This window comes from Plasmodium vivax, chromosome 6 (genome assembly GCF_000002415.2).
Source record: "Plasmodium vivax chromosome 6, whole genome shotgun sequence".
Lineage (NCBI taxonomy): Eukaryota > Apicomplexa > Aconoidasida > Haemosporida > Plasmodiidae > Plasmodium > Plasmodium vivax.
The window spans coordinates 593,320-617,151 of NC_009911.1; the positions used below are offsets into that span (position 1 = coordinate 593,320).

Below are 23,832 nucleotides of genomic sequence, written 5' to 3' on the forward strand. Positions count from 1 at the left end.
CTTATGTGTGCTGACCGCTGTGCTTGTTACTTCAGCGCGTGTCCACCAGGGTGAAACGTTTCCCCAAGTGAAGTTCCACTTTCAACTTCCCAACCGGGAGCCACTCCGAACTATAAATTTAGCAGTTCATCAGAATTGCGTCCGTTTATGTAACCTGTGTGTACGCCTACATGGTGTGTTCCCAGGGAGACACCTTTTCTTTTTTTTTCCCCCCCCCGTAGCAACCACCCTTTCACTTTTTAACAATGCCAATGTGTGAACTCTTTGCGAAGTTCGTAAACAATTTCTACAAAACAGTTTTTTCACCCCTATTGCAAGGGAAAAAAAAAAAACAGTTTGCCATTGCGTGGTGGCTTACCCCCCCGGCATGCACAAGCGCAACAGGTGTGTGAAGAAGGGCCCTCCTCTTTTGAAAAAATACAAAGTCGGGATGAAGCCCTACATGCGGCAAGTACCCATTTGGATACATTTTCAAAATTTTAAATTTGCCTAACAGGTAGCCATTTACAGGCGGTGAAGAAAATTTCGTGTGGAGGACCACCCCGTTGTAGCTACAATGAGTGTTACTTATGGGCAGATTTTCCCCCCACCTGAGATGCAGGAGTCGCCTCGCCAATGTTGAACATACCCCCCTTTTTATGCTGAGAGGGGTCCGTTGTAAGTCCCCCTCCGACGGGCATTGCCACTACCGCTGCCCCTCTTTGTCCTTACGTTAAGAAATGACCCCCTAAAATGGTCGCCCTTTTTTTCGTTTCCTTTTTCTTTCCTACTTCGAACGAAGCCTATTTGTAAATTATCCTTATCGAAAATGGTGTAGTAAGATTTTATAAATATCTGCCCTAGTGTCCATCCGTCGATGTGACTTTCCTCCTTCTGTTCGTCTGCCTGAATCCCCACGACGCATTCTCTGGTCCAGTTCTCCTCATTCAGGTACTCAATGACGTAGTCGTTTGGCGAAAGAACCAATTCGATGACGGCCGAGCCTTTTATCCCTTCAATTCCTTTCGATTTTATTTGAAACACAATGTAAGGGAGCTTGTCTTTATCCTCACAAGAATTTATTTCCAACCCGCTTAGGTAACTCTCCATCGTTTTCTTCGGGGCATATATAAAGAACGTCCCTGTGTCCACAATGGACTTCTTCCCTCCATCGTGAAAACCTTCGTACTTCACGACCACCTCCTTTTGGTTTCCTTTGACGTTCACGTTTGGCTCGTATTCCTTTCTCACTCCCACGATGTCGACTGGGAAAGAAGGGAAGGGGGGAGAAGCGGGACGCACATGAACACGCATGCGTATATATGTACATGTATATGCTTCATCGCTCCAACTTTTGCTCGAGGGACGGGGCTGGAGAAAGAAGCACTCGAGGGACGGGGCTGGAAAAAGAAACACTCGAGGAACTCTCCAAGCAATCTCCTTTATGGGAACCCCTTCATGGGAACCCCTTTATGCGATCCCCTGCATGGGAACCCTCCCTTGCGCACTTGTCCAGAAGCCCATCTCGGTCGAAACGGGGCTCCACCTGGCCCGTTTTGGGGGTAAAAATGAGGAGGGAAGTGACAAATGGGTAGGCAAATGGGTAATCAAACGGGTAAGCAAAAGGGGAAGCATACACACACACACACATACACCCATACAGACACATATGTTGGCACCCCCCCCGAAGGAGACACCCTTTAAGGGGCATCCACGCACATAACTTCCTCCTCGGATGATCTCTTCAACCGGCTGTCCACCCCCCCGAAGCTGATGAACCCCCCTGCGGAAAGGAAGGCGCGCCAAAGAGGTAATAACTTATAGCCGATGCGGATGAGGGGGCAAACGATGCAGATGGACAGATAATCCATCCCAAGGATGTATCTAGAAGAACCTCCTCTGGTCGAGCTGCCCACTCATACCTCTATCAGATAGGTAATAGCCAAACTGGTTCTTGTAGCCCCTCTCCGTTAAGATATTTTCATCCTTCAAATGGTCCAAGCTGGGGAGAGTCAAGTATGGAGGGGCATCCGTTTATGCGCATGAGTGAGTACATATGCGTGAGTACGTCTAATTGAGCACATATTGGTGACCCCCCGCGGGGGTGATAAGCGGCCATCCGTGAAGGCACAGAAGGGTCACCCCCCTGGCGAAGGCAACAAAATCAGACTAACAAGGGCTTCATCCCGCGCTTCCTCGAATCCTCGTTCTCAAATCCGAGACCTAAAATGCCATCCTTTGGGGGGGGGGGGGGAAGAAATATACACAAGGTAACAGCAGCGTAGTGTGACCAGCCGTGGAAATGCCCTCTGAACATTTCCCCAACACACATGAGAAGGGCAATTCCACCCGCCATGTAATGTTACCCACTTAAATTCTTCTAAGACGGGTATTTCTATCTTCGTCTGCAAGGTGTATGATTAGGAAAAATTTGTGGCCTAACTATTTTTTTTTTTTTTTTTTTTTCTAAACATATATGACTATCCGTAAAATGGCTAGTAGACCACGACGATGAAGCAGTCGAGTAGGTCTGTCTTCCTTCTTTTCTCCTAAACGTACAGCAAAGGCAATGTTTGTGTTCGGAACGGAGAGATTTGCGCCCAACTTTACCGTGTCGTAGCCTGCACAGTTGTCACAACCCAGTGTGGAGATAAACAGCACTCATAATGCTATGCAAATGGGGATGGGGTAACACCTACAGGGCAGTCCCAACGCAGTTGTGTTGGCGCAACTCCCTTGGCATACCGTCAAACCCGATGACCTTCCCACTGAGATAGTTAACCTCCAACAACGTTGGGAGACCCTCCTTGTTAAATTTATTTCTAAATGATTTGGTGCGCTTATATTTTTTGTGAGAATCGGGAAAATTGGTTCCTTTGCAATTTTCGAATGGAATCCAAAACTCGGTAGAGCCCGTGTCGAATAAGACATTCACCACATTTTCTGACTTCTCTCCTACGGCCACTTGGCCATAGTACGTTGTCATTTTCTTCCCTGGTATGTCTTGCTTGATCAATTTGATTAAAATGGGGTTGTTCATTTGGTCGATCCTTTCTGAGGGGAGATCACCACGTGCGCTGTGGGGAGAATTCCTCCGCATTTTGTCTACCCCCTGGGAAGCGGCGTAGAAGCGGCTTCCCCCTCCATTTTTTAAAAGGGGCGAGGAAAATGTGCTTAGCCATATGTTCAGCAGGCACAGAAGCCCAATTCGCGCAACGAAGTTGGGCCTCATCTTGAAGTTGCTCAAAAAAGGGGGCGAAAAAGGAAAAACAAGGAATCAAGAAAGCGAAAAAACAAGAAGGCAATAAAAAACATACACATATGTGTGTACATGTGACCCCCGCGCACGACGGAGAAACGGGACAAGCCTCCTTCGATGCAGAGAACAAACACAAAAAAGGCAATTTTAAAACTTTCCTATTTACGCGCTTAACTGAATGGGAAAAAAAGTTCATTCCATTTTACGCCCCATTTGGACTCTCCTTCCATTTCACCTCGTTGTTAAGCGATGTCCACCCGCAAACCCTCCATCGCCCCTCTTTCCATTTGCGCATTTTATTTCAACCGAATAATTTTTAATGTCTTTACACTCGAAAAAAAGTGTGCATTTTGCCTGAACCGTTCAGGTAAAAAGTGGGGGAAAGGTAACATTACCATGCCGCACAAAAAAAAAAAAAAATCCTGTTTGCATAGGTTTGATCGAAAAGAACGACATAAAATTACGTCTTCCTCATGTAGACGACATGGTTGAATTATTTGCTTCTCCTGTGGAGCGGTAAGTATGCTTCGAAACGATGTTGCGTCCAGGTGAAATGGACAAGTGGGGCGCTCAACGGGGGGCCAAAATGTATGCGACGTGCAGGGAAAGGGGAAATGCAGAAGGTTGGGAAAAAGGAAAATTCCTCGCATTTATCCTTTTCCTGCCCCCACAGCCTTTTTACCCCTTTGCTCATTTTCACTTTTATTAAAAGAGCTAAAAAAAATGTCTTCAAAAAATGTCTTCAAAAAATGTCTCAAAAAAATGCCGATAAAACCGCATAAAAATGGTACCCACCTTAAGTTGCATGAGAACACACATATGGAGGGTGACAATAAAAACAAAAAATGTTGTATGCCCATAAACCGGCATACTTACGTGCACATATAAAGCGTTGAAATGAGAAAAAATAAAAAAAATTGAGAATATATGCTTACAAACATGTTTTATTAAAAATCTTCGTAACGTAATAGGTTAATGAAACATTTTAATTTAGTTTTTAAGAAAGACACAAATGTGGTGGAGAATTGGATTATTTTGTTTTTTGTTTTTTGTTTTTTGTTTTTTGTTTTTTGTTTTTTGTTTTTTGTTTTTTGTTTTTTGTTTTTTGTTTTTTGTTTTTTGTTTTTTGTTTTTTGTTTTTTGTTTTTTTTTTTTCTTTTTTTTTCTTTTTTTTTTCTTTTTTTTTGTGCATATTTCCATTCGTAACATTACAACTTGAAAAATTTACAAATTCGCAAATGGGCGTGGAAAACCGATGTGGCGACCAAAAACGCGCACGGCGGGGAGGGCGCTCCGCGACGTGAGAGGGGGACGAAGTGGTGGGTGAGCGATTGAGTGGCTGCAGGCATGCAATATGATAAGAGGTGTAAGAAGCGATACAATAAAAAACTGAATTAGTGACTAAATTGGTGGCCGAATTGGCGGTCTAATTGGCGGTCTAATTGGCGGTCTAATTGGCGGTCTAATTGGCGGTCGAATTGTGGACCCAATTGGCCACCCCATTGGAGGCCACATGAACGACGCGTTCGCAGTCCAGTGCGCAACCGAGTCGGCGATGGGCGGGGATCTGCCGCGAGAAGGGCGATGAATACGTTTTAACGCAATTGTCATTTGGCACAGGGCGTCCACCCTGCTAACGCGGAAAGGTGCTGCCTCTTTTTACGCCATGCCGCCTCCCCCCTGTTGAAAAGGATTCATTCGACAGGTAAGTAGATAGGCAGATGGGAAGGTACATGCTTGCTCTTGCTCTTGCGCGTGTGCGTCCCCCGCGTCACACGGTCGGTGCGACTGGCTGCTGCTCCTTGTTCTCCTCGCCCGGCTGCTCCCGCTCGGCACTCCACTTGACATTTTCATCTTCCACCTTTTGCAAACGCTCATTTATGGTGTTCGCCTTGGTGACGAAGTTATTGTACCCTGTCACGATTAACTGGTTGTTAAAATAAGCCTCGATGTTCTTCCCCGTAATGGCAACAAGGGACCCAGACGTATTATACAAGCTACAATTATCAAAAATTAATTGGACGTCTTTAATAAATTCAGTCGGCAACCCGTATTGACCCTTCTTCAATTTAGTTTTTACGCAACTAAATGACATTGGATTTTTTATAACATCGTAGTAATCTGGACAGTTTTGTTTTTTCGCGTCTACTAGCTTTTCGAAGATATGCCCCCCTTCGTATTTGCTTAGGCTCTGAATTATTTGGTTGGCTAAAAGGTACCACTGCTTGTTGAAGGGATCATTTGAGTGGTTCACTTCTACGTTTGGAGTGGTGGTCACGTTCCTTGGCCACAAGGCTATGTCGGGGAACTTCCTCTCAAATTCTTTTAACTTGATCAGTGGCGCGTCCACCCACAGCTGCGGGTCTTCTTCCTCCAGCGGCCGGTACTGCAGCTTATACTTCTTTCGCAGCGCGTTGGCTGTTAAACGAGGGGTGGGGAAGTTAACGAACGGGTGAATGGAGATGTGGGGGAGAAAAAAAGAAAAAAACAAACGGAGAGATATCACATATGTGAACGTAGAAAATTCACCCCAAAAGGCACTCCTCTGCTGAAGGTACCCCCGCTTCAGTTGCATAATACACTGTGCGTTTAAAAAGGGACGCGCATTTCTTGGCGGTCAAATTTTTTTTTTTACCATTACTGTTGGGATCCCCGGGGGTGCTGGCAACTGCGTTTCCTTCACTCTTCACCTTCCCTCCTTGGGCACCAGCTGCGTTTTCTTTGAGGGGAAAAAAAGGAAAGCGCGGAATGAGTTAACATGTGCGTCGATTTAAAGTGCGAAAGGAGAGGGGCACGCACGGAACGAAGCAGTGTGGGCTGATAGCACAGAGGCAGCACAGCAGTGTGGCCTGACTGCGTAAAGCGCTGCTTCCCCTCCCTCGCGCCTGCACCTACTTGTGGTGGCCGCCTCCGCAGACGGCTTGCTGAGGGTCCCCGCACTCTTGAGCAAGTTGATAATGTTGTTGTGCCCATTCCCCTTGGCGAAGGTCAAAGCGGTTCGCCTCTGCGCGTCCTTGATGGCGGGGTTCACCCCGTTCTCCAGCAGGCACTTCACGGTGTCGTATCGCCCATCCCTGCACGCATAAAACAAACAAGTCTGTTTATTCAAATCTAGCAAGTTAGGGTTGGCCCCTTTCTTTATTAAAGTCTCCACACATTCAGTCTTCCCTTCTCTTGAAGCATAAAAAAGGCACGTTTGTCCAAAATTATCCGCGTCATTAGGGTTACAACCCTTTTCAATTAAATACGTACATAAATTGGTATGCCCTTCTCTGGCAGCATAAAACAAGCAAGTCTGTTTCATTAAATCTTTTGCCGTGGGATTACAAATGGCAAATCTTTCAATTAGTAACTTACATATCTCTACCGATTCTTCATCATTTTTCCTCGCCGTCACGTAAAACAAAGGTGTGGAGTGCGTCTGCTTGTCTATGATTTCGATTTTACTGGTATACTCTCCCTTGTCATTCACCTCATATTCTTTGTAATTTTCCACCAAAAATTTGAGCACATTTTCAAGGTTATCTTCTCTTATGGACTTGATTAGGGGTAGGGTGTTAAAATCTTCCAGTACCATTGGTCGCTATTTGTGTGCTGGCGTATGTTCCCCGTGGTGGGACTGATCGGGGGGGATCCGCCTCACCTGCGCGATTTACGCAATCTACGCAATCCTCGCAATCGGCGTGACCGACACGGATTGGGATGGTCTACTGTAGATGCCTCCGGTGCGCCGGCGAAAGTTACCTGAGCATGTTCTTCTCCCGCTTCCTTGAATGTTACGTGGAACGTAATCAAACGGTCTCCCTATGTGTGAGTGGCGCGGCGGAGGGGGGCTGCTCACTGATCTTCTCTTTCGGGATAATTTCATACAATGCGCGCGTGTAAAAATGTACGTGCGGGCGGGCATACATACAGGCAGCGGCTAGCCCAACTCCATCACTCCGTGCGCATGCTCGTCCATCCCCCGGCCGGGAAAGTAGCAAACGGGACGGCACACGGGGTGGGAAGCGGTTGGCAAGCGGTTGGCAAGCGCGCTGTCAAACAGTTCGCTCAGAAGCAACTCCACTACGCCTTCAAGACGACTACACTGCAAATCCGCGTAATTTCTGCAAATCCGCGTAATTTCTGCAAATCCGCGTAATTTCTGCAAATCCGCGTAATTTCTGCAAACCCGCGTAATTTCTGCAAATCCGCGTAATTGCTGCAAATCCGCGTAATTGCTGCAAACCCGGTTGTCCCACGACGCCACAAAAGAGAAAACTCCTCACTCAAATTTAACGCTCTGCTCGGCACGCGCCTCCCGCTTCTCCCTATTCTTCAAAGGGTCAACTGTGACGCGTCTACGGTGGCTCGATGCGACCCACAGCGGTGCAACGGAAGTTCCCAATTGAGTAACGCTCTCAACACAAAAGGGATGATGCTACTCTCCCCTCTTATTCTTTTCTTCCTTTTTTATACAGTTGGCCTGGGAGCCTGACGGGGACTGCCAAAGGTGACTAGTGTATTATACGCAAGTACAGGCGAATGGGGGGGAACAAAAATATGCCTGTGGGGAATAGTAGGCAAGTTGTTTTGGAGAAACGTAAAAAAATGAAGAACAAAATGCGCAAAAGTAAAGGCGTAAAAACAAACAGAGAGGGGAAAAGGGGGGGGAAGAAAAAGTCAAATCAGAAGGCTTCTCTTCCTCGCAACAAATTATTTCATTTTTTAAAAAATTAAAAAGCTTTTTTTTTTTAATTTTTTTTTTTTTACGTAAAATTGGCAAATTGAAAAAAAAAAAAAAAAAAAAAAAAAAAGTCACCTCACTGTGACTTCGCCCGAATTGAACACAGCATAATTAAAATGGCATTTTATGCGCATGGCCAACTGCAGTCATTTTTCGTACACTGCATTGCATATGTATGCCTCTTACAATTGTATGCACGTTGCTGGCACGGCCCGGGCCCTGTCCCAGCTTCGCGCCCCCGTCATTGCTATCGCGATTGCGAAGATACTTCCACCACTTCATTCCATTCAGTACGTGCTTGTGTTCACTTTTTAATCGCCCCAGGAGGAAGCCTTCCCCTCCCCGCGTTAATCCCGCCGCGCTGCCTCCACTTGTGACGAAACGTTTTTCTTCAAATTTAAGCAGAGGCAGGCACGCGAACGTACGTACGTGAGTAGGCACATAACATTTGTGCGCCACGTGTATATAATATCCCCGCTGGAACTTCGGCCCTCCGCCATTTCACTTTCCCAGAGAGGGGGTATACATTTCTCTCGCCTGTATGAAGAACCCTCCAGGCGTAACAAACCCGCGCTCCCACTTTTGACGAATTTTCCACCAGGACCAGTGAAACGATATGAAGCTGGCCATATGTTCGTAGCGCAAATCGCTGTGAGGAAGTGCTCCCCCAGGAGAGAAGCACTTGGCAGCAGAGCGAAGGAACCCTTCAACCCAATATTTGAGCCCCCCCGATTGGAACGAAAGGCCATTTGCACGGATCACTCTGGATGGGGCTACTAAATGGGGGGAGAAGCATCACAGTAGAAAGTGCGTTCATGTGAGGGATTCTCTCCTTTTTTTTTTCGTTCCTTTTCCGCCCTCACAGCATTGCATAGGGTGCATATCGATGCGTATGGAAGCATATGCCTATGGACGACATGCCTATCGATGCACATGCCTGGGCACCCGCGCACCACCTTTTTTTTTGGGCCCAACGCGGAGGTATAGCCCCGGGATATATCTCCTCCGAGGAGCCCCTTCCGTCGAGTCCCCTTCAAATACACCATGAGGATCCAAATCAAGGGAGGCATATGGAAGAACTGCGAAGATGAGGTGCTGAAGGCGGCCGTGATGAAATACGGCCTGAACAACTGGTCGAGAGTTGCGTCCCTTCTGGTGAGGAAGTCAGCCAAGCAGTGCAAAGCCAGGTGGTATGAGTGGCTAGACCCATCAGTGAAAAAAACGGAGTGGAGCAAAGAGGAGGAGGAGAAGCTTCTACACCTGGCCAAGCTATTCCCAACACAATGGAGAACAATTGCCCCCATAGTTGGGAGGACAGCCAAGCAATGCTTAGACCATTATGAGTACCTCCTAGATGAAGCAGAAGGGAAGGTGTATGACAAGAACAAAAATCCGAGACAGCTACGACCAGGAGAAATAGATCCTGCACCGGAGACCAAACCTGCAAAGGCGGACCCCGTAGATATGGATGAAGACGAAAAAGAAATGTTAGCAGAAGCAAAAGCGAGGCTTGCAAATACCAAGGGGAAGAAGGCGAAGAGGAAGGCGAGAGAAAAACAGTTAGAACAAGCTAGACGGTTGGCTCTGTTGCAAAAAAAAAGGGAGTTAAAAGCCGCAGGAATAGTTTCCACCACCTCGGGTTACAAAAAAAATGATAAACACAGAATAGACCATGTGAAGGAGATCCTATTTGAAAGGAAACCGGCCAAGGGATTCTTCGATGTGAGTGAGGAACAGGCGCTAACCCACTTTGATGAAAAAAAAGAGAGCAAATATAAAAGCGTGAAATCGATGGACGTGGACAATATAAACGAGGTAGCAGCGAGTCCGTATGATCACCACGATGAGGCAAACGCTTCAAAAAAGAAAACGCCTTCCAAGGGGAAAAGAAACAACGAAGAGAAGGACCTCCTTCTGGCCATCGAAAATTACGATAAGCAGTACAACGAGTTGAGTCACCTAAGAAAAAGGGTCCGGCTGAATCTACCAGAACCCATTTTAAACGAAAACGAATTGGAAGAAATAATTCAAATTAACAAAGAAGCTAGCTCGTTCAATCAAATTATAAAAGAACAGAATGAGAAGAACATCCATAACGGAATAACCATCAGCAACATTCTGCCGAGTGTCACGAGCTCCCCTTTTGTGTTAAACGAGAGGGATAGATTCTCATCCGTAGGAACCAACTTTTACAGCAAGTCGATTGCCTTCTCGAGCAAACTGGATTTCGGCATACAGCAGGCAGCCCAGAGTCTCATATCAAGAAATATGAACGAGCCGATCATTGGGGCGGGGGGGTCCCTCCACACGAAGCGGCAGGTTAAGCGGCATATTAATGGGCAGACGAATCTTCCCCCTCGGGGGGAGGATGCAGAGGAAGGGCCAGACGAAGGCCCCGACGACAGCGGGGAGGACGAAGAGGACCTCTCCCCGATGCTGCACGATGAACCGAAAAACATTGCCCAAAATGTTCAGGCGGTGAAAGAAGAAATAGAAAGCCAGAAAATTTTGAACCAAAGTGAGACCCCCACCAAAGGGAGAAACCACTTGAAGGACAAAATCATAAACGACATCAGGAGCAACCAGAAGAATGCCAGTCTGTATGCCCACTCGATCATATCTTATAAGATGGGAAGAAATGAAAACTCCGTTTTGGATAAGAACACTCTGCTGAGCGAGTTGTACGATGAGGATTACGAAGAAAAAATCGACCGAGCTAAACTGCTCATCAAATCTTCCCTGGCACATTTGCCCAAAGAGTCCAACGTGATCGAGCTGCAAATTCCGGAGGACTTAAACGAACAGGAGTCACAAATAAATTATGAACACGTTCAGGTAGAAAAAGACATGCAAGATATCGAAAAGGAAAAAAAATTGGAGCAACTTAAAAGAGAACAGGAAAGGTTTAATAGCCAAAATAAAGTTATTAGGTGGAATTTGCCAAGGCCTTATTTCCTTCCCAAAATGAATTTAACCCCGTCGGTACCATCCCCCCCTTTGCCCAGCACTGCTGAGGATGCCACATCCAAAGAGGTGGAAAGTGCCGTGCTTAACGAAATGCTCCTTTTGATCAAAAACGATATGTTTAATTACCCGATGAAAAATGGCACGCCCATTCAGAAAAGGGTCCCCCTCGATGGTGTGGAAGAAACCTACATGCGGATGGCCCTCCAGTCTGTGCAGGCCGAGTTGCACAAGATGACACCCCAGGAGGGGGAAGCGGTTAACCCAGACGGGGAGCAGGCGGATGAGATGAAACCCACGGAGGAAGTTCACCTCTCTGAGGAAGTGCACCCCTTTGAGGAAGCCCCCCCGTCGCGCACCCGCCAACCACACAACTTCGAAACGTGGAGCGAACTAAACGAGCAAGTCCTCTTCTGCCCCGCCCAAAACGCATACACGTTCATCGAGCGCATGAGCGAGCGAGACATCAAAGAGAGTTACAAACACACATGTGAAAAGCTAAACAAGTTCATTCACAAAAATATGGAGCTCTATAAAAAAACAGAAAACAAATACGACGTGTACACAAAGGGCTATGAGCGAAAAATTAAAGGTTATAAAAAATCCTTTGACTCTCAATTCAGTTTGTATGTAAATTATTCGAATGAGAAGGACGCGCTCAGCACTCTGCATGAGCGGGAGAAGGCCTATGCCCGTGAGCGCATTCGGGAGGAACGAGAGGAAAACCAAAAGGAAATTGAGTACCACAAGTCGCTCCAGCGGCTGTACGTTGAGCTGCTTGAGGATAACAAGCGCTTGCGGGAGGGAGACTCCAAACCGGTCTCCGTATCGTAGGCGGGGAAAGGGGTGGCTCCGCACTGAGACAGATCGTCCCCCCAGCAGAGGTGAGCTCCCCAAACGGGAGGGGCTCCCCCAAAATGGAGTGACCCCCCCAGCCAACCGCTTCTTTTTTTGTACAGTTTGACTTAACAAACCGCACAGGCGCACTGCCCATCCGCGTAAAGACGTGACTGTGTAAAGACGTTACTGTGTAAATGGTGTTGACCATTCGACCCGGGGAGTCGCCACGCCGCATGGCAGCAGTGTAGGGCATGCACCCCGCGAGGGTACTTCTCCCCCACAATGAGTACGCTTCTCCGCATTATCTGCTGTACTTCTTCTCCTAATATGCGCTCCCCCTCATCTGGCGCGCCTCCCCCCCGAGCGCATAAACCCGCAGACGCAGTTCTTAACCCCGCACTGGGGGCACTTGGGCTTCTTCAAAAGCTGCGAGTACTCCTGCTCCTCACCAGAGGAATAGTCAATTATGGCACTCGGCTGCGTGTACTTGTAGGCGTTCATAAAGTAGTCCCCCCCTTGTTTGCTCTGTTCTCTTTTTCGCAACTTTTCTACGATGTCTTCCTCTTCATACTCGTTTCCCTTGTTGGTTTGGCTGCTGGACGGGTCCTTCCCACTAGGGTTGGCATCTACAATATATTTAGAGTACATGCCGACTTGCCTCTTCTTCTCATATGCATTTGCTGTGAACGAGCTGAGCTTGGGGTTCATTTTAACCTTCGCATTGATGAGGTCCTTCTTTATAAGCACATCCCCAGCGTCCGTTATTTTTATTTCCTTTGGCAGGCTGTCCAAATTGTATATGTGCTCAGAGTTGGTGTAGAAGGAGGCCCTTTCCCGTTTTCGCTTGACGCCCTTGTGCAGGTACTCAAGGACGCCTCCCTTTTTCTTCCTCCCCACGGGGGGTACGCCGCAGCGGTCAGCATCTCCATACAGGTCATCACCGCTGCGCTCCTCAACACCGCTGCGCTGCTCATCACCGCTACGCTCATCATGGTAGTACACAAGGCAGTTCCCATCCGTGGTGCCCAGAAAGAGCTGACCTATGTGGTCGCTGAAATGCGTGCAGATGATGCCTGCCTCCTCGTACCGCCTCTCATGCACCAAGGAGAAGACCTCCCCGTAAGTGTCATAAATTTGCAGAGCGCCCTTTATGCACTTTACCGTTTTGTTCGAAGCAGCCACTTGGTTTAGGAACTGCTCCATGTCTTCATCCCCCTGGTAGACCTTCACATAGTTGTTGGCATATAAATCGGCTCCCTTCCTTTTCAGTTCCTGGGGGAAGTGCTCCTTTCCATGAGGGGTACTTCCTCCAGGGTCTCCTACGGCCCGCTCCTTTAAAGCCACCTCATCCGTTGGCACTTCCTTCCTTTCCTGTGTGCCGAGCACCAAGTACCGCTCATCAGCCCCCCACAAAGACATGCTGCTGTTTTTAAAAATGGTCGGAATGCCCTCAATGCTTTTAACGCACCTCTGTAGGTTCCTGCGGTCCCAATACTTAACGGTGTTATCTAAGCTCCTGGTGAAGAAAAAATGATCCCTTTTTTTGCAAGTCAAAATGTCAACAATGGAATCCGAATGGGAAAGGTCCCTTCCGATGTGTTGCTTAGGTTTGTAGCTGAACATATAATCATTTGATATTTTATTTCTCACTTCAATCTGGCCATTTTCACATCCCAAGATGATGGAGTTCCCATCTCGAACGAACTGACAGCAAAGGACATTATTTTGCATCATGTTCTTTTCATTCACCACTTTTATACATTGGTGGTGCACTAGTTCTTTATCAATTCCGTAACAGTTGTTTTTTTCTAAGTCCCAAATTCTAACGGTGCTATCTAAACTAGCACTTGCGAAGATGCTTTCATTGCATGGGTGGAACCGACAGCAGTTAACGCTTCTCGTGTGTCCCTTCGTTTTGTTAGCATCCGTAATGTACATGTCTCCCCTGATGGTGTTTTTCACTAGCTTCCCTGTCCGGTCATACACAAAGGACTTATTTCCATTCGCCACCAAAAGTAGGTTACTAGTCGCATCTACTGACTGAATGGTGGACCCTTCTGCTAGGGTGATAAGTTTGGAGCAGCTTTTGTCCTCCCTATTCATGCTCTGAAATTCGTATACGCGGATGCAGTTGTCGTTGCCGGTCAGTATGAGGCTGCTTCCCTTTCGTACCGTCTTCAACCCGCTTATGTTTTTCTTGTGCACATGCAGGACCTCTTCTTTCATTTTTGCAAATGGGAGTTTTGATTCCCTCTCGGGTTGCAGGTTACTCGCATGGGGGGTCTCACAGCGATCTTCCCTTCCCCCATAGCGTTCTTCTTTACCCCCCTCTGAAAACTCATTGGACTCGCCCGACTCGGAAAACTCCTCGGGGTACTCGTCATCCCCCACCACGTTGTCGCTTTGGCCGCTCAAGTCGGCTGGCCCTCCGTTTGGGTTCTTCCCCGCGTCGTCCTCCATGCTGAGCAGCTCTTCGTCAAGGGGTCGTTCGTTCCCGCTTCCTCCCAATTGGCGTGTTAGGGATCCGCCCTTCCCGAGTCCCTCTCCCCGCAGCGCCTCGTCAATGTCGAGCTGTCACGGGTTCCTAGTAACTTTTTTTTTTTTTAAACTACTTCGTTGGCGTGAAAATGGCAGTCGCGGTTGCCTCCTGAGGCGAATCGCGCGCTGCTTCGCCATTTGCAATTTTATTTTTTTTTCAGCCGAGCTGCCGCTTCTTTCGCGCCAGCCGGGGCTATTCGCTTCGCTGCGTTCGCCCCATGGCATACCTTTCTCAGAATTTGCCTCCCGCGCGTGCAATTTTTTCCCCCTTTTGCAATTCAATTTTTTATTTTCATTTTTTGGGGAAGCTCCCAGGGGATAATCTGCACAGGAAGGTGCATCAAAGGGAGTCCCCCAGTGGCAGATGGAAATTATCGCCACGTGGCGATGCTCATTTTGTTTCATTCCGCGTGCTTCCCCCATGCTTACTTCCTTCCCTTCGCTTCTACACCATTTGTGGCGGCCCTTTCCATGGAGCAGGAATTCCCTGCAGAGCTCATTTGTGGTCCTTTTTAAGACGAAGAATGGACTGACTGTCACCACCGCCCCTTCCTTTTGGGGGACCTAGTCATATACCCCCCCTAGGAAGTGACCCCTCAAACAGGAAAACCATTCCAAGTGGATTGTCCAAAATTTAGGAAAAAAGGGGCACTCTTGCGGGACCCACAAATCAGCTTAGGAAACAATTTGATCCTTTTGCTGAATCGGCGGAGCGTCCATTTGGCTGGATCATCCACGTGGAGGTGGCATGGGGGGTCCCGCCAAAGAGACGTTAATAACCCCGTTGTTAAACGAACAAGCGGTGCGCTGGTCGTGCAAATCAGCCGATGTTCACACTGCGCATGCGCTCACGCCGAACGGGATAAGGCCCAGCGAGGGCAAAAATGAATGGCAATTAATTAGGGAGTAGTCAGCTCGGGGAGTTAATTAAGGAACAGTTAATTAGGGCGAAATGAAACTCGGGCGGCGCCGACGCGCTCAAAAAAATGGAGGCGAAAAAATCAGCGCTAAAATTTAATTAAACACATTAAAACAATCTGACAGGGGGAAGGGAGGACCTTTCAAAATTGAGAACGCAGCACGCAGCTTGGGGTGCCGCTGGGCAGTTCGTTCCGTGGGAGGGTGTGCTGCACGTGGAGCAAGGTCTGCTCGAGCTGCGCAGCGAGCAGTCCGGCTGGAGCGTGATGCGTCGCTTCACCGCTTGGTCAACCTTCTGGCAAGGGCCTCGGTTCGCAGCGCTAAACAGCGTTAAACCGCTTCACACGGATACACACCGCTAAACCGCTCCACATGGCGCTTCTACACCCCGCAAAACCGCTGCAGCACGTAACTGACGACGCTGTCGTTGTTGGAGGGGCCGACATACTTGGCACACCTCTTCACCTTCTCGGAGGCATTGCTGGGGGAAACAGAAGTGGGCACGCCCTCGAGCATTTCCATGTCGTTCTCACCATCCCCAATGACCAGGGCGTTGTTCAAACTGATGTTATAACTCTCGCAAATCTTTTTCACCCCCTCAAACTTATTGGTTTTCTGGTGAAATAATTCTATATAATTCATGAACGTATTTGCCACATTAATTTTGTGGGCAAACAGATCCTTGCACGATTGAAAGACGGAGCAAACGTTTTGCTCATTTAAACACATGAGCACTTTATACACCCTCAACGTTTTAAAAGTCTCTTCATTAATAATTTCTGGAGTAACACTCTCTACATTCATGTAGCTCCTGATTTCATCATTTATGGTGAAGCAGAAGGTTTTTTCGAGAGTATACCAAATGCAGTACTGATCGAATTTTTCTTTTTTTGAAAAATTATAAATGTCCATTTTTAACTCATCATTAAGGACGTGGTCAATTATTCTTTCTCCCTTCTCATCATACGTTATGCATCCATTTAGGTATATTCCTGGGAATAACTTTAAGTCATTTTTTTTTAATTCTTCCCCTATCACCCCCTGTACGGAGAATGTGGGTCTCCCCGTTGCCAGCACAATTTTTATGCCCTTTTCTTTCGCCTTTATTATCGTCTGCATGTTCTGGGGGGATAGCTTATGGTCACTGTTAAGTAGCGTCCCATCTATGTCTGTGAACAGAATTTTTATTTCGTCCTTCAGGTTTTCTCTGCTCACGCTTTTTCCCGCTTGGTCCACTATGTCCAGCATTTTCGCCGTCATTTTGCTGCCGGCAGTTTCGACTCAGCGGTGCGGCGGTGTGGCAGTTTAGCGGCGTTGCGAAGTTGCGATGTTGCTACGTTTGCTGCGGGACAGCTCGTCTACACAGAACTATCACGTGACGCTAATGAAGGGACGTACCCGCAACGCTGCCAATAAAAAAAAAAAAAAACTTCGAGCTATTTTTACCTCAAAAATGGGGAAAAAAAAACGCTGCCCTGCGTGCGACGTCAAATGAGAGCATATGTAGACTCCCTATCGCGCACTGCAGTTATACGTGTATGTGCATATCTACGCGCTCTGGCCTTTTCACCAACTGGTTCATTCTCTTTTTTGGAGGCGCACTTTTGTCGGGCTGCTTCGTCAGCTGCTTCGTCGGCTGCTTCGTCGGCTGCTTCGTCGGCTGCTTCGTCGGCTGCTTCGTCGGCTGCTTCGTCGGCTGCTTCGTCGGCTGCTTCTTCGGCTGCTTCGTCGGCTGCTTCGTTGGGATGCTTTTCCTTCCACTCAGTTTGCTAATTTTTTTTTTCTATACCTCTTAAAATCAAAGTCGGTATTTTTAACGCATGGCAAACGGAGAGTATTTTTTTTTTTTTTTTTTTTGCTTGGACCATCCACTGGAGAAACGATTTGGGAGCGTTTTTGCGACATACTGCGCTTTCACATTTTGCGCGCGGCGGTTATTGGCGGCGCACGCCCCTATGCACGCATGAACGCGCGCGCGGGCGAGCATCCACACCAGTGAACGCCCTCACGTGGGTATGCATGCACGACCACTTACAGCGCCCAGCTTTTGTCCCTCCGCGCGGCGCCCACTCGACAGGCGCGTTTCAAAAGGAACACTAAATTTTGTGGCGCTTTGCCAATTTGAGAGGACCATCCTGCTCGTGCCCAAGCCAGTTTTACCCCTTGGGGATTTTTCTCCACTTCGCCCTTCGGCCTCCTCTTTCTCGCGCGTGGCTTCTGCGCGGACGAATTGCACTCCATAGTTGGGCGGCATTTGGAGCGGCCTTCTGCGCGGCAATTGCAGTCCATTTGGAGTATCATTTTGAGCGTCATTTTGGGAGTCACTTTGCGCTTCCGTTTGCGCTTCCCTTTTCGCTCCCATTTCGCTCCCCCCTGCGCCTCCTTTTTTGCCCCCCCGCAACATGGTCAAGCACAAGGACTACAAGAAGAGCGACTTGGTGCGCATCCTGTCGTCGAACGTCAGCAAGGAGAGGAACAAAGCGGTGAAGCTCCTGAAGAAGTTTGAGCCCCTCCCGAGGAAGCACCTGGATAGTAAATTCGATCCCAAAAGTGCAGTTGTGCACAAGTACAGTTCTTTGAAGGCCTTCATGTAAGATGGAGGATGTCGAGGGGGTACACTGCTCGTCTTGGCAGCAAACGTCCACGTGGTGAATATATCGCTAAGGCTACAACGTGACTGTTTCTTCCCCTGCTCTTTCCTACCCCTGCAGGTGCTGGAGGTGCGACAAAGTTAAGCAGACCAATGTGAAGGTTCACTGGGACACGGCAGAAGGTACGAATGGGGGTTGACGCAGTGAACTGCTGCAAATAGTGGCGCAAAAATGAGAGCATATGGGTGTTCCCCCCTCATTAGAAACCTACACCGCTAGTTACACTCACCAACGAACTTCGCAGGACTGAAGATCATCTGCACGTCGTGCCATGGGAACCTGCTCGCGATGAAAGAGGTGGAGAAAGTGAGAAAAGAAAACAACACCAATAAGGAAATTGTAAAAAATTTGAGCAACCTGTAGGGAGGAGCAGCAGCTGACTGGATAAACACCCATTTGAGAGTCATCACCGTGGACGTTCCAGTCCGTCAGCATGGTTATGTCTGCCGCGTCGCCACTCACCTTCAAGTGATGCAAGACGGTAAAATAGCGCCGCTAGGCAACTTGCAGAATGGCAAAAAAGAACAAAAAAAAAACAATTAGAGGAGGCATGATATACTCTGCATTGTGTTAATACGCGCGAAGAATTGTTTTTTATTCCCTTTTCCCCCTTTTTTTCTCCTCTTTTTTCCCCTTTTTTTCGCGTCCCCTTGCGTTTGTTTCGATTCGTCTTTTCCCTTTTTTTGGTAAACTCAGCGATATAAATACGCCGGCATCATTTTTGTTCCTCGAACCATTTTGATGTAACCCCACATGGGGAGAAACCCCACTGCCAAAAAGTTCCACCAGGTGTAAAGCGCCTACCAACTTTGTCACTCGAGTGATGATGCGCTCTGGGGACGCATGGGCAAATGTCCAAAGGGAGAAGTTTTCCTTTCCCAAGTTGATTTCGTGACGTGGAGGACTTCCCAACAGCTATTTTTGCCAAAGAGGGGACGCCGTTCTCACAGGGAGAAAACCACTTGTTGGTGAAGTGCATTTTCAAAATGGTGGAGAAGTTGTCCCTCTTTTTTTTTTTTTTTTTTTTTGGCTTCCCCATTGGAATAATGCCACTTGGTGAGATGGACTCCCCTTTTTGCTTATAATGGCCTCGAAAAAGAACCCCTACCATAGGAATACCTTTAGGGCACTTCCCCTTCAGACCAATTTAAGAGGAGACCTCAAAAAATGGTCAAAGGCTTAACTGGGGCGGTCTCATCGGAATGCATCGCAAATTGGATGGACCCAATTTTCCCATCACCTTTTGGCGTTCCCATTTTTCTTCCTCCACGAATTGGGAATGATCTTTTACTGTAAGCCACCTTTGCCTGATGAGCGAAACGCACATCCGTTGCACCCCACCAGAGGATGGCACACAGGACGCGCGCTTCACAAACAACCCCGCTTCGGTAACCACGATTAATAAAAAATAAAATGTACTATTAAATTTAAAGATGGTGGTGGGGAGCAGGGGAGGAATCCTAAAGCTGTTACAAAAAAATTAGACGCGTGGGAGAAACGTAAGCATGTAAAGAGGCACATGGCGAGGCACAGCGAAACGCCATGCGCGACCTGCAAAAATGAATCGTGGCACACTCTACCACGTAGGGGTGATGCAAAGCGGTGGAAAGTCGTCGCTATGCATGTGTGGATGTGGATATAGATGTGTGTGTGTGTGTGTGTGTGTGTGTGTGTGTATATGCGGGCCTGACGTCTTAACCCCTCCCGCACCATGAAGGCACACAACGTCGGTGTGCACACATGTCGGCACGCCGACAAGAGCATGCAGAAGCTTAAAGCGCTCAACAAAAATGAATGGCCCTGTGCTAGGAGGCTACCATGATTTGCACTTAATTGGGTATAAATTAAAAGAAGGCACACTTTTTCGCTTTTTTTTTTTTTTTTTTTTTTTAATTACTCATAAAAAAACATTAAAGAGAAATGAAGGAATCAAAAGAGACGCTCATAAAACGTGGGCACGCGCGACCGTGCGAATGTGCTAACCGTGCTGCCGCTAACCACGGACAGAATGCTACTCTCCATGGGGTATCTCTAACACAACACAGTGATGATGAATCGGAGGTACATATGCAGTGGAAAGAAAAAATTAATTAATTCTGAACTTCAAAGATTAGTCCCTCTTCCGAAATGGGGAGTGTATGGCCAAGGGAGTGGGGGGCCATACTACTCCTCGGTGTGCGTTTTTAAAGAATTCGTTCGTTGCTTGGTGGGCGTGGCTGCTGGTGCGTAACAAAATGGGACAACGGTTGATGGGTTGATATGATGATGTGCTGATGAACTGATATGATGATGGGGTGATGCCGGTAATTCTGCTTGGGAGAAGCAGGCGAAGCGCGCCCCAGTCCGCAATACGTGAAGGTAAGTCACCGCTTCGGCTTCATAACGCGCCCTCTCTCGATACTAAAGAAGGGGCACCCGTGAGGCCCGCCTCTTCCTCGTCCAGTTATGATCTAAATGAATGCTTCCATTTGCTTCTGTTACACCTCTGGACAGTTTAGACGCGTCTACCCGGGTAGAAACGGGTAGGCACATCTGCGTGTGTTTAACTTAAGGTGGATGTTCTGCACCCCCGTTATGCATGCAAAATTTTTAGGTCAGTTAGCCCGCCTTTTAAACCTAATGATGGGGTTGCCTGCACGTCCCTTTTTGTTATTCGAACTTGAGGCATCTGAAAACAGACGCAATCCAAATCCTTTGTTCCCGTTCGAAGAGGAGCTGAAAAATCGGGAGGAGCTGGCGCTTTGGGGAGGAGCGGCATTTTTAGCGGGAGCTGATTGTTTCGCGGGAGCGGATTGCTTAGGGGGGGCGGACTGCTTGGCGGGAGCTGATTGCTTAGGAGAAGTGGATGGCTTAGGGGGAGCGGGCTGCTTGGGGGAAGTGGACTCTTTCGGGGAAGTTGATTGCTTAGGGGGAGTGGAGTGCTTCTCGGGGGCGGACTGCTTCTCGGGGGCGGACTGCTTCTCGGGGGCGGACTGCTTCTCGGGGGCGGACTGCTTCTCGGGGGTGAGCACCTTCGATGCATCCGCAACTTTGGAAAACGTATCAAAAATATTTTTGAATGCCATTTCCGCAAAACCCATTTTGGGGGCTTCCTTAACTCCAACCGTTGGGTACTTTTCCGGGACAATTGGGGGTTCTACATCTGAGTCGTAAGTTTTGAACAGTCTATCCTTTCCAGACGTTCCCGAATTTTTACTGCCACTGGTATCGTCGCTGCTGCTGGGGGCACTTGGCGAGGCGTCACCACTTCCGCTGTGCGAGATCTGATCCGCTTCAGCAGATTCAGCAGATTTGGCCGCTCCAACTGCTTCATTCGGATGAGAAGGTTCGGGCTGCGCTTCGTCACTTGCTGGAGGGTCAACCAGCGCATCTTCCAACTTCAGAGGCGGATTGGCGTTGTCCAAATTTTCTTCAAAAATAGAATCCGGGAAGTCACTTGCTTCTGGAGCTGGTCCGTCACTCGCCTTATCTGCTACGTTCCCAATGGTTGAAAGCTCCTCATCAGTAAATTGCTGCACGTCTGCTTCCACCTTGCTGGTCTCATCGCTGGGTTCGACGTTCACCGTTTCGCTGTCAATTGATTCGACGTTCACCGTTTCGCTATCAACTGATTCCATGCTCACAGACTCTACTGGGGAGGGATCAGTGCTCATTGGTTCGCTTACGGAGGATTCCACGTCTAGTGATTCGACTGAGGTTGATTCGGGGCTCACGTCTTCCTTTATGCTGTGCGCGAAGTTTGCTGTTTCCTCGGCACTTGGCTCCTGACTCATCATTTCGTTAACTGCTGATTCGACATTCTCCACTTCGTCGAGGCTTGGCTCCTGGCTCATCGTTTCGCTTACCGCTGGTTCGACGTTCACTGGCTCGACGTTCACTGGTTCTATGTCCACCGCTTCGACTGGGGTGGGTTCGATGCTCTCCGCGTCGCTTACTGTTGGATCGACATTCATTTGTTCGACGTTCATTGGTTGGATGTTCTCCGCTTCGATGGTAACCGATTCGACTGGGGGGGACTCAGGGATCACGTCTTCCTTTACGCTGTCTTCGAAGTCTGCAGTTTCCTCGCCGCTTCTCTCCTGACTAAACGCTTCGCTTACCGCTGGTTCGATGTTCACCTGTTCGAATGAGGTTGGCACGATATTCTCCGTTTCGTTTCCCGCGGGTTCCACGTTCACCGGTTCGGTTGAAATGGGTTCTGCTGCGTCCATCACTTCGTCGACGGATGGTTCGATGCTCTCCACTTCGCTCACCGGTTCGATGCTCTCCACTTCGCTCACCGGTTCGATGCTCTCCACTTCGCTCACTGGTTCGATGTCCACTTCTCCCTTCGCGCTGTCTTCGAAGTTGGCACTTTCTCCCACCGCTGGTTCCATGTTCAGCGCTTCACTCACGGGGGGTTCCACGTCGAGCGCTTCGCTCGGGCTGCTCACCTCCTGAGGAACCTCTTCGCTGTCCCCTTTAACCTCAACCTTGGCAGCCTCCGATTTGCCCAACAGCGGATCGCTCTCATCTGTTTTGCTTTCTAACTTCTGAGGCTCAATTTGTTGTAACTTTTCCAAGGAGTTTTTTTTTTTCTTTTTAATGTACATTCCAATGCCTACCCCAGTTGCTATGACTGCTGCTAGCGCTAAGATGGAGCCTATGGAATACAGGATAATTTTTTTCTTCTTGTTTTTCTTCCTCTGCACCTCATGCTCGATCGACTTTAAAGAATGCAGCGCCCCCCTAGTGGCGTGTCGTTTTTGCGACAGGCATGGTGTGAAACAGTACGATAAGAGAAGCAGTTGGAGGAGGAGAAAAGCGTTGGATATTTTCATTAGGGAGGGCAGACAGGTGGAATGTGCGTCTGTGTGGGTGTATCTTTTGAGTCACGGGGATGTGCGCGCGCGGGAGTGTGTGCAGATTTCGCATGCGTGGGTGCGCAGGTGCTGATGTGTACGTGTCGGTGTGCAGGTGTTGCTGTGCAGGTGTTGCTGTGCAGGTGTTGCTGTGCAGGTGTTGCTGTGCAGGTGCTGATGTGCAGGTACTGATGTGTTTGTTCGCTCGCACTTGTTCGCTTCCGCGTGTGTGTAAGAGAGCGGCCCTAGGGGAAATTGCGCCTGGCGCTCATAACTTATAATTAGGGAATTTTTTTCACGAGGAATTCAAAAAAGTGGTGAATTTTTTTTTTTTTTTTTGTCGACTCTTTCGATTAAAGCGATATATTGTCACTGCGCGGTTTTGCCGAGTGGCCGTGTTACTACTTCGGCGTTTGCTACTTCGCCGTTTTACTACTTCCCCGTTTGCCACTTCCCGTTTGCTATTTTTTTTTTTCCTCTCCCTTTTATCGCGTTTGTCCAATTTCCGGCGCACAAGAGTGTGTGTTCCTCAATATCTTTTAAGTTGCACATACAACGATGGGAATGTTTAAACATGCATTTGCGTTAATAAAACCTAGCGGGAACATAAAATGAGAAAAAAAAAAGAAAAAAAGAAAAAAAAGAAGATAAATATAAAGAAGATAAAATATGAGCAGAAAAGGAGAATYTTTTTTTTTTTTTTTTTCCTTTGAAAGAAAATAATTCGATTTTGAATCCTAGTGTGTGCTTGGTTGTGCATGGAAATTTTTTTTTTTTTTTTCAATTTGACAGGGTGTATTTTTTTTTTTTTTTTTTTTTCTTCCTTAGGTGTCGAAATGTAAATTTAATGAGTAATTTATTTTGCACATTTGCTACTTTTGTTTTGATTAATTTTTTTTCCCCTAGTTTGTGTGTCCATACGTGGGGAAAAAATGCATAAAGGAAGGTAAAAGTGTATACGCAAGGGGGAAACAAATAAGTACATATGATCGTTTACACAAATTTGCGCATGTGCGTGGCTACCTTTGGAGCGGTTTGCACACACTAGGAGGGGGAATGCAATTTTTTTTTTTTTTTTTTTCCTTCCCATTTTTGTTCATAAATTTAGCCCATTGG

General features: G+C 47.8%; 7 protein-coding genes across 7 annotated transcripts, besides 16 other annotated features; 2 read left to right on the forward strand and 5 right to left on the reverse strand.

Moving 5' to 3' along the window:
* Positions 1 to 277: 277 nt before the first annotated feature.
* On the reverse strand, positions 278 to 3,413 carry PVX_111035 (aspartyl protease, putative). The gene is made up of 8 exons (XM_001608382.1): positions 2,725 to 3,413; positions 2,539 to 2,600; positions 2,346 to 2,384; positions 2,154 to 2,215; positions 1,902 to 1,981; positions 1,699 to 1,762; positions 1,488 to 1,525; positions 278 to 1,244 (listed from the first exon to the last, which is right to left on the reverse strand). Exons 1-8 carry the CDS (start codon positions 3,209 to 3,211, stop codon positions 637 to 639), a joined length of 1,440 nt encoding a protein of 479 aa, XP_001608432.1. The 5' UTR covers positions 3,212 to 3,413; the 3' UTR covers positions 278 to 636.
* Positions 416 to 441: a microsatellite.
* Positions 1,513 to 1,536: a microsatellite.
* A 611-nt stretch (positions 3,414 to 4,024) lies between the features above and the next one.
* Positions 4,025 to 4,053: a microsatellite.
* Positions 4,054 to 5,009: 956 nt separating this feature from the next.
* PVX_111040 (uncharacterized protein) lies at positions 5,010 to 6,815 on the reverse strand (the record flags this gene model as incomplete). The annotated part of the gene is made up of 3 exons (XM_001608383.1): positions 5,010 to 5,656; positions 5,874 to 5,957; positions 6,134 to 6,815. The coding sequence occupies 3 exons, from the start codon at positions 6,813 to 6,815 to the stop codon at positions 5,010 to 5,012; spliced, it is 1,413 nt and encodes a 470-aa protein (XP_001608433.1).
* Positions 6,816 to 7,904: 1,089 nt separating this feature from the next.
* Positions 7,905 to 7,926: a microsatellite.
* Positions 7,927 to 8,191: 265 nt separating this feature from the next.
* Positions 8,192 to 8,213: a microsatellite.
* Positions 8,214 to 8,277: 64 nt separating this feature from the next.
* Positions 8,278 to 11,762, forward strand: PVX_111045 (DNA binding protein Myb2, putative; the record flags this gene model as incomplete). The annotated part of the gene is made up of 1 exon (XM_001608384.1): positions 8,278 to 11,762. The coding sequence occupies exon 1, from the start codon at positions 9,009 to 9,011 to the stop codon at positions 11,760 to 11,762; it is 2,754 nt and encodes a 917-aa protein (XP_001608434.1). The 5' UTR covers positions 8,278 to 9,008.
* Positions 10,169 to 10,210: a microsatellite.
* Positions 11,103 to 11,127: a microsatellite.
* Positions 11,127 to 11,146: a microsatellite.
* PVX_111050 (WD domain, G-beta repeat domain containing protein) lies at positions 11,315 to 14,228 on the reverse strand (the record flags this gene model as incomplete). The annotated part of the gene is made up of 1 exon (XM_001608385.1): positions 11,315 to 14,228. One exon carries the CDS (start codon positions 14,226 to 14,228, stop codon positions 12,108 to 12,110), a length of 2,121 nt encoding a protein of 706 aa, XP_001608435.1. The 3' UTR covers positions 11,315 to 12,107.
* Positions 12,588 to 12,615: a microsatellite.
* Positions 12,643 to 12,671: a microsatellite.
* Positions 12,768 to 13,042: a microsatellite.
* Positions 13,132 to 13,249: a microsatellite.
* Positions 13,995 to 14,018: a microsatellite.
* Positions 14,229 to 15,172: 944 nt separating the features above from the next.
* On the reverse strand, positions 15,173 to 16,484 carry PVX_111055 (haloacid dehalogenase, putative; the record flags this gene model as incomplete). The annotated part of the gene is made up of 1 exon (XM_001608386.1): positions 15,173 to 16,484. The coding sequence occupies one exon, from the start codon at positions 16,482 to 16,484 to the stop codon at positions 15,606 to 15,608; it is 879 nt and encodes a 292-aa protein (XP_001608436.1). The 3' UTR covers positions 15,173 to 15,605.
* A 789-nt stretch (positions 16,485 to 17,273) lies between these two features.
* Positions 17,274 to 18,606, forward strand: PVX_111060 (hypothetical protein, conserved). The gene is made up of 3 exons (XM_001608387.1): positions 17,274 to 17,814; positions 17,936 to 17,997; positions 18,120 to 18,606. Exons 1-3 carry the CDS (start codon positions 17,627 to 17,629, stop codon positions 18,236 to 18,238), a joined length of 369 nt encoding a protein of 122 aa, XP_001608437.1. The 5' UTR covers positions 17,274 to 17,626; the 3' UTR covers positions 18,239 to 18,606.
* Positions 17,922 to 17,950: a microsatellite.
* Positions 18,607 to 19,456: 850 nt separating the features above from the next.
* Positions 19,457 to 19,499: a microsatellite.
* An 880-nt stretch (positions 19,500 to 20,379) lies between these two features.
* Positions 20,380 to 20,405: a microsatellite.
* A 64-nt stretch (positions 20,406 to 20,469) lies between these two features.
* On the reverse strand, positions 20,470 to 23,332 carry PVX_111065 (early transcribed membrane protein (ETRAMP); the record flags this gene model as incomplete). The annotated part of the gene is made up of 1 exon (XM_001608388.1): positions 20,470 to 23,332. The coding sequence occupies exon 1, from the start codon at positions 22,693 to 22,695 to the stop codon at positions 20,470 to 20,472; it is 2,226 nt and encodes a 741-aa protein (XP_001608438.1). The 5' UTR covers positions 22,696 to 23,332.
* Between the last annotated feature and the right edge of the window lie 500 nt (positions 23,333 to 23,832).